This window comes from Cnephaeus nilssonii (genome assembly GCF_951640355.1).
Source record: "Cnephaeus nilssonii genome assembly, chromosome: 15".
NCBI lineage: Eukaryota > Metazoa > Chordata > Mammalia > Chiroptera > Vespertilionidae > Cnephaeus > Cnephaeus nilssonii.
In genome coordinates this window covers 64271092-64279625 of record NC_137086.1, presented here as the reverse complement: position 1 = coordinate 64279625, position 8534 = coordinate 64271092, and the positions used below count along the sequence as shown (strand labels likewise).

At 50.1% G+C, this 8534-nt stretch overlaps 1 protein-coding gene across 1 annotated transcript; it reads right to left on the bottom strand.

The window, feature by feature from the left end:
- Positions 1–264: 264 nt before the first annotated feature.
- LYG1 (lysozyme g1) lies at positions 265–5400 on the bottom strand (the record flags this gene model as incomplete). Its single annotated transcript, XM_079792580.1, has 5 exons — positions 265–383; positions 569–701; positions 2246–2430; positions 3358–3462; positions 5358–5400. The coding sequence occupies 5 exons, from the start codon at positions 5398–5400 to the stop codon at positions 265–267; spliced, it is 585 nt and encodes a 194-aa protein (XP_079648706.1).
- Between the last annotated feature and the right edge of the window lie 3134 nt (positions 5401–8534).

Here is an 8534-nt window from a genome sequence, read left to right as displayed (position 1 = left end):
GATGTACAGGATTCATTCACGGAAATCCAAGAATTCCAGCTTACCCCCAAGGAAATACCTTTAAAGAGACACAACCCTTAACTTATACATACACACATCAGACCACAAGATGTAGAGAATCGCTCTTCCTTTAATCTATGTCATGTTATTTTGACAACCTTCAGGTCAAACTCAGATTCTCAGTTATAAGCACATTGCCTCGTTTTATCTGTGGAACAGATGAGGCCTCATGCATCAGAATGACCTTGGGGTTGATCTGAAGTGTTAGAAGCCGTGTCTCTTGAAGTATTTGGCTCGTGCAAGGACATCATTGCAGAAGTCACAGCCCAGGTCCTGGCTGCTTCTGACATAGCTGGGCCCTCCGACGTAGGCACAGAGCCCACCTGCAGGGGCGAGACAGATTCATGCTGACCCACAGCCCTCGTTGCTTCAGGGTGCTCAGCAGTCAACTTAGATTCCCTTTCCTCATGTTCACCAGGAAGCAGAGGTCTCGGGGAGTCTGGCACGTGTATTACATTGGTCCCTATTGTCCCCTGCCGTGAAAGCGCCGACCCTGGGTTCCCCCTACCTCTCAGGTACTGGTCGGGGCTCCAGGTCGGGAACCTCCTCTGGATTTCTTTGATTCTAACAGTCAGGACCTCAGTCATCTGGGACAGCTGGGACTCGCTGATCCATGTTGTGGGGACATAGTGGCCAGTGTCCTAGAGGGGGCGGGCAGAGGAGAAGCCAGGTGAGCCAAATGCGCGGGTGATGTGGCTTCCTACCGTCAGTGCTTTCTCATGGCCCCTCTCTTTCTCGCCTCCTCCTGCGGAAGAACAGAGGCCACTTTCTGTCTCCCTGGGGACAAGCAGTAAAGCGACAAGATTTGGTCAAAGGAATGAAGGAGCAGACAGGTGCCTGCTGCCTCACTGCGTTGGCGAGAGGCAGGCTGGAAGCCACAGCTGACTGGGAAGGGGGGTTCCTGCCTGATGCCCTCCTTCAACGCCGCAACCACAAACCCTCCCACCGCTCAGAAAGGGTTTCCTATCCGGACTTGTAATTATCCTTCCAGATAATCCGAAGGTCTAAAGGTGCCACTAACTTTTGTCCCACACCCCTGGTTACCATTCCATACATGTTTCACCGTATTTAGAAGAAGTATCTGACTCAGGGAAATTCTTTCTTCACCTTTAAAGGAGATGGACTCATCCTTTTCCCAAGAACAAGGTTTTACAAAGGGGGCAGAGCAGGGTGGCTGGACTGATGCGGCCCCAACCACCCGGGCTGTCCTTGGGCCCAGGCTACGTTTTCCGGCTGCCCTGTGACTTTACAGCAATGGCAACCTTCTCATACATTCACTTTCTCATCTGCCCAAATTCATCTGATTATTGGATACTTTTAAATTGTATGGTATCATATAAAGTACTAATGGGAAGCCAATTTAAAGTTCATTGAGGAAACTTTTTCCTAAAAGTTTAAACAATGACTGCACTACTTACAGGTTTCTCTGCAACTATAACAATGTGAAATGTAATAGAAAAGACTGTGGTCCCATCATCTCGCCTGCCATTCACCCATTCTCCCCGGGTCGCTCAGTTGGTTAGAGTGTTGTCCTGATACGTCAAGGTTGCGGGTTTGATCCCCGGTCAGGGCACATACAAGAATCAACCAATGAATGCATAAATAAGTGGAACAACAAATCAATGTTTCTCGCTCTCTTGCTCTCCCTCTCTCTCCCTTCCCCCCTCCCTCTCTCTCTTTCTCAAACAAAAACAAAAACAACAAGTAAAACGTTTTAAAAAGCATGTGACCTTCAGAACTAAGAACTGTGTGGAAAGACAGGGATAAAGGAATTCGTATTTGCTGAGAATCTACTTTTTCACATTATTTCATTGAATCTTCATAACGATTCTGAGGATGGCATTTTCTAGGTGAGGAAACTGAGGCCCAGGGAGCTTAAATGCTTTATCCAAGGTCATGTGGTTACAAAATAGCAGAGCAAGGATTGGATCTATGGTATTTCTCTTGCAAAGCCTCACCAGAAATTCAGAATAGGGTACCAATGATGACACCCTGGACATAGCCTAACTTACTTGGAAAAGGAATTGTGGCTCAACATGAAGCAGAAATGGTGCTGCTCGTCCCTCTCAGGCAGAGAGCCTGGAGGCTGTGCCCCAGGAAGAGCATCCGCACACCAAATCCCAAGGTGTCCTCTTGGAGCTGTGCCACGCAGCACGGCGGCCACGTGGAGGGTTACCTGTGCCACCCTGACTCCATCGTCCACATTGCCCGCGTGGACCAGAAGGTTCCCGCCAGGATACTCCCTGGACACGACACCCGCGATCACGGCAGGATCCATGCAGTACTTTTGGCCAACGGTGCGCATCATGGGTTGGTATCTCAGGAGGTACGGCATGTCGATCTCAGCCAGCCTCTCAGAGGCACGGACTCCTACAGCAAACACAGAAGCAGGTGTGGCTTGGTGTGACTTACCCCCAAACATGAGCTCAAACGGAGAGAGAAAGTACACGCCAAGCATCTGGGCAGCAGCTGAGGACTGAGAAGCTCATGTTCGGGTCTGGGACCTCTGGTGGCCATTCCTGGAACTGAGATTACGAGTCTCCTTTGAGCTTGAGTTGGCGTCCCCTGAGGCAGTGTCCTCTGTGGCCACCACCGCCTCAGCTGGGGCAGCTCGCCTCCTCCTGGAGAATCTCATGGGCACAGGCCCCAATGGTCCCATCCTCAGCATCCAAACAGGCTTGCCCGGTTAAATGCATGCCCTTCAGCTACGACAAGCACATGATGTGAGGGAAGAATTCTCCCACACCCTTCCAGAAGTCCTTGGTCCCTTTCCTGACAGGCGTGCTCACGCTGGCCCACCTTTCCACCCTACAGTGCTCCCGGAAATCATGTGGGCTTAACCCTTTATGAAATACCAAGAACGCTAGGCAACGTGAAAGCCAATCCCACTTCCCCTGGCAGCCCCCTTAACCTTCTAAGCACTTCTGTGCTTTCAAAAGCACTCTCGGCACATGACTGACCAGAGTTCGCAACAACACTGTCAAGTAGGTACTATTATCCCCATTTCAGCAGAGGCTCGGGGGAGCTAAGGGACTTCAGAGCCAGCGCTCAACAACGTCTTTGGACTCCATGTCCAGTGCTCTTTCCACCACTCCGTGGGGTGGGACTGTGGGAAACAGTGGGGACCAAAAGGGTATGTTGAGAGGATCAAAACCTGTGGGGAATGATGGGGACATAGGTGTGGGGCACCAGGGCAGGGGCAGAGTCTTGTTGGAGCCACCCTTGCCTGAAGGAATCACTTTCTGAGAAGAAGGAAGAGGAGGAGGAGGGTGAAATGGACAATGAGATTCTAGCTACCACAGTAGTTCAGGCCTCGGCGTCTTCCAATCCCACAAGATGCCCCGGGGGTGTCGAGGGTTCGGATGTTTCCGTAGCATCCCCAGTTGCCACTTTCAGATGAGTCTACAAATTGAGAGAATTTCAACCTAAGACATTGAGCTAGAGTAGTTCCAGCATCCTTCCACCCGTGAATGCAGTGGCATGAATAAACAAGGAGAACGTCTCTCCGCAGTGGAACCCTCCTGCAATTTACAGTACGTACAGTGACTAGGACATTATCACAGAACCTCCTCGGCACTAAATCCTCTCCTCATAGCCCGCAGACAGAGGAACTGCTGGCACATGTCTCCTTGCAAAGCCCTGGGTTGTCCAAAGCTGTTGAGTGGGTGGGTGTCTTGGGGTCAACTCAGAATGTCCCTGTAAGCCAGTTCTTCTCTTCATCTTATGTGAACTCTCAGCTCTGCTCCCTCCCATGCCCCTAACTTGTTGGTCTGTGAGATTCCATGTTTGCTCTGGAGAAACACATATAAAGCCTGGGCCTCCCTGGGCTCTCAGCCCAGACCCCAAGCAAAGGGACTGCTGATAAGTGCGACTTGGAGCTGGCTTCCCTGCTCTCGGTGCACACCTGTGTGGGTGCTTAAGGCCGCAAAGGGGGAGGGCACGTGGTGAGGTTCAAGGCCTGGTCTCCACGTGGGGCTCCCTCCTTCCACTTCCCTCTCTCTCTCTGCCCTTTATTCTCTCTTTCTTTAACTACCACTCATTCCCGGCACTGAAGGGGAGGAGAAATTTTACACAAAGACCACTCAGGAGGGCATTCCCGAGAACTCACCATGCACATCAGAAGGAGGGCACACACACCAGTAATAAGATACCTACAGGTGGCAAGAAATTGCCCCTTAAGATCATCATTCCACTGTTATAAACCTGTAAGGGCTTCTCGTTAGATTACTCTTTTTGATTTGTTTTATTCTTTCATGAGAGTAGCTTCTATCGTTAAATCTTAATGATGTGCAGGTCTATTGCTTATGATCATATGTGTACTGCATGTTTACTAAATGTAGTTTAAGGTTCTTTTTTCTTCTAAGACCTTTATGGGGTTGAATCTGAGAATACTAGTATTTTGGAGTACATACTTCTACTCTAAAAATGTTTGATGAATAATCTAAGAGAAATGAGAAAATGAAATGACATGGCCTTTCGTGAGTATACTCAAAACTAAATGAGTCAACGTGCCCCTTTTTATTTTTTAATAAGGACACCCTACTTTTGTAACTGGTGACAAATACCCTTCATAGTAGCTAGTTGTGTCATTCATTGCTCCCTGCTTCCTAGTCGCTCCCTAACCACATTACATGTTCCTCCAAGTTCCTTATACTGTATTCCCAAAACGCCTTCTAGAAATTTAAAAGTATGTGTTGAATGAATAGGTCAACAAATAAGTGAATGAATGTAAGACTGACCCCATCTGAGAAATGTGTAGAACTTAGAGCCAGGAAAAGAAATTGCTTTTCTTGAGGAACTATGCTTCCTGCCTTTATTTCTCCAAAAGCGTGTACTTTCCCCTTTTTGCCCAGCTACAAGGAAACAGGACCAAATCTGAAATTCAAGCATTGTAACTATGTCCGCCTCGATGGTTAGCTTGGTCACATCCCCTGGACCCCCTCAATGCTGGTTTTCTACTGAGTTACATTTGTCTTATTGTTGTAAGCCGCCTCAACCCTCCCGTGGAAATATATGCTCTATTAATTAATTCAACAAGCACTTTTGGTGGAAGGGTTTCTGTAGAGAAACGATGAGCACTTATCAATGGCGAGCGCCCCCACCTTCAGGAGAAGCCCTCCTCCTGTCTCCTGTGAGGACAAGAGAGGCTGCCCTCAGCCTGTTACTCCTCCGGGACCTGGCGAACAGCTTAGGGAAAATAGCATTTCCACTGCAGTTTTCCGTCTCAGAAGTGCCACTACGATCCTGTGGGGATCCTTCCATCTCCAAGGTCATTTGGGAAAATGAAACGCACTCACCGGTGAGGGCTAGGAGGCCCAGAAGCAGCCACAGCACAGACATACCGCTGATCTGACTCCACGGGTCCTAAAGTGGTTTTAAAATACAAATTAGCTCGAAGATGTGAAAGTATCCATTGGCATAACAGCATGCAGTGTTTCTGTGGAAAGGTGTGGGGAAAGGAGAGCAAGTTCCCCCACATCTGAACTAAGAAAATCAATGAGTTGAATCATAATGAAAAAAGCAAAAGCAGGACGCTGCTCCATCCATCCTCTCAATTGCCTTAAAACGACGAGACTCCTGCTCGGCCCACAGGGACCAAGATGCCTTGGCCTCAGCCGGATCATAGTGCCCTGCCTCTGGACCCCGAACGGCAAGTTTCCGACGCATGTGCCCGGTCCCAATAGCCTCGTTATTATCAAAAGATAACACAGAAAGGAGAGAACTTGTGTCCGTGTTTCTCTCCATTGGGTTCCTCCTTCAGGTTAGCAGAAAGGCCGCACTCCCCTCGGTGTTTTGGCGCATACTCTGCTTTGGTTGTCGGAAGGAGCTGGAAGGCATTGCCCCCCTCTAAGCCCAGCCTGGGGGCTCAGACCCCCGTGGCCACTTTGAGCCACGATGCCATCCCCACTCTGTAAAACTCCTGGGCAGGAGCAAACCCGGGCGGGGGGATGGAGAGACAGGCTACTTCCACCACAAGCTGAGTCCCCATGAAGGCACGTCCTGGACAAAGGCCCGGGAGTAGACCCCGAAGTGCTTACTGCAGGGGAGACCTGACACTGGTCAACATCAGCCACTTGCCTCCCACTTGCTCTCGTGCACTTTCTCTTTCTTCCCAACATTCCTCTGATCACCCACCGTTCACCTGTCCAAAGAGCCTCGTTCCCCCCCAGCTGCCAAACAATTACACCAATGCCAAGCAGCATAGCTTGCCGTTGGCCCCGGGAGTGCAGGCGGAGCAGCCACCTGTCCCCACTTCCCCTCCCAGCAGCGCCTCCCACCGCCGGTGTTCCCATCGCCTCCCTCGGGCGCTGAGCCGGGCTACCTGTCATTTCAAATCATTACTATCATTATAGGTCGGAGTGTGCATTTAAACACGGCATTCGTCACTTTCATCATGCTTTTCTCATCTCTTTTGTGTCAAGGTTGTTCTTATGGGTGGTTCCTTGCAAACACCCAGAGAGATTACGTTTCAAGACAAAGGAGAGACTGTGCGGTGGGTGCTAGACTTTTTGGTGGGGGGATCATTTCGTAAGTCCAACCACTATACTGTCCACCTGAAAATGGATGTTAACTATAATGGGAAATTTTTTTAAATTCAAAACCAAAAAACCAAAAAGACAAAGGAGTAGTGAGGAAGACATTTGAGTTAAGGGCTCTCAACACGGAGGGGTTGTGTGCCCCTCAGACACGCCATTCGTTCTTCTTCCTACAATGCTGAGACGCTCTGCCTGATTCCCCGGAGCTGAGCAGGAAATGTCATGCTGAGTCCCGACCCCAAAAGGATACAGGAGCTGGACATTTTGTCTGGGTCTGCAGGAACTCTCTGTTCAGTCACCCAACGGGAGTCCTTTCTTCAGCACCACTGAGCCCCCAGCTCTGACCGTGAGAGGACACTCAGTCCCGGAGAAAGAATGGAGAAAGAGCCACTTGTGCGAGGAAAAGCTCAGAGAAAGCTCATCTTTACAGAGGCTCCCTCCTGGCTTGTTGGAAGGAACCCTGCAGAAAAGGTACTTGCTGCTTTTCTAGGGGAAGAGAACAAAGGAAACAAAAGATAACAGCACTTCCGCTTGGAAACCCAAGTGGAAGAATGGGACATGAAAGTCCCTCATTCTCCAAGCCTAAGGAAATGTCTGCTGAGCAAGCACTGGAATGAAAATCTAGGTAAATGCACAATTACTTAGAAACAGTTCCTTTCTGTCGTTTCTCCGATTACATCAGGAAAGAGTAAGACGTAACAATTGGCAGGAACACTGCGTGTTGATACCAGCAGCTCCATGACCCAGCTCCACAGGAGCCGGAAAGTATTCCGTGTTTAGAAGGGATTGCCAGGGCACTGCTGGGGTGTCGCGGGGGCGGGCGGAGGGAGTTACCTATGACTAATCTGTCAATACCCCTGTGGCTCCCAGCACTGGAAACCGCTATGAAGATGTCTGGCCAAGACCGGGCAGGGCTCATGATGCCCACCCAGCAGTGTCCACGTGGCACCCATCCTCTCCCTTCCTGGAGAGCAAACCAGTGACAAACAGCATGCCAGTGTCAACAAGCTGGAACAGCAGGCCTGCTGGGCACCCTGGAAACTGACACCTGAGCCTCCCTCGGGGACAGTTCAAGTTCACAGCTCTCTCCACCTCATCCTTTGCCACTCCCACAGCATCATTTATATGTGTCAGGCATAACAAACCAGCTCTTCCTCCCTTAAATAATTGTTTTGGGAAAAGTAGGAATAAAGGTCTTTGGTCTTTAGTTCTCCCACCATGAGACCCTCATTCTTGTTCCATGAATTCTCTCCAAGATCTTCGCCCTAAACCTGGACCCACAGTCACCTGGTCCGGGGAGGGGGGGGGGGGGCTCAGCAGCCTGCAGTGTGCATTGTGGGGATGCCCTGCACACAGTGCCGGGAGATGAGGTGGCTGTGCCCCACTGTGGCCCCACTTGATCCTGCAGAGCTGAGAACTGCTGTGACGTCCGCATGGGGCATGGTCTCCTGCTCCTCGTTTCATTGCCGCCCTGGGTTTGTTGCCACCTCGTCTTGTTGCTTGCGCGCCGTGTGCTGATAGGCCTTTCCCTCACATCTTAGTCCTATACCCTCCACTGTCCCATCCTTCCGCTCACTCCTCACACACACAACACCCCGGCCCATTGCCTCACAGACGGCTAGGCACCAACAGGCTCAAATTAGTAACAGTCATGCTGGTGCGGCTCAGTTGTTTGAGCATCGTCCCATGCACTGAAGGGTCACCAGTTTGATTCCCAGTCAAGGCACATCCCTGGGTTGCAGGTTCATTCTAGCGGTGGGAGGTAACTGGTCGATGTTTCTCTTTCACACTGATCTCTCTCTCTCTCTCTCTCTCTCTCTCTCTCTCTCTCCCCCTTTCTCTCTCTCTCTAAAACTAATAAAAACATTTTAAAATATCTTTTAAATCTTCATTAAAAATATTAATGACAGTCACAAATATAACATGTCTCTGCCACTA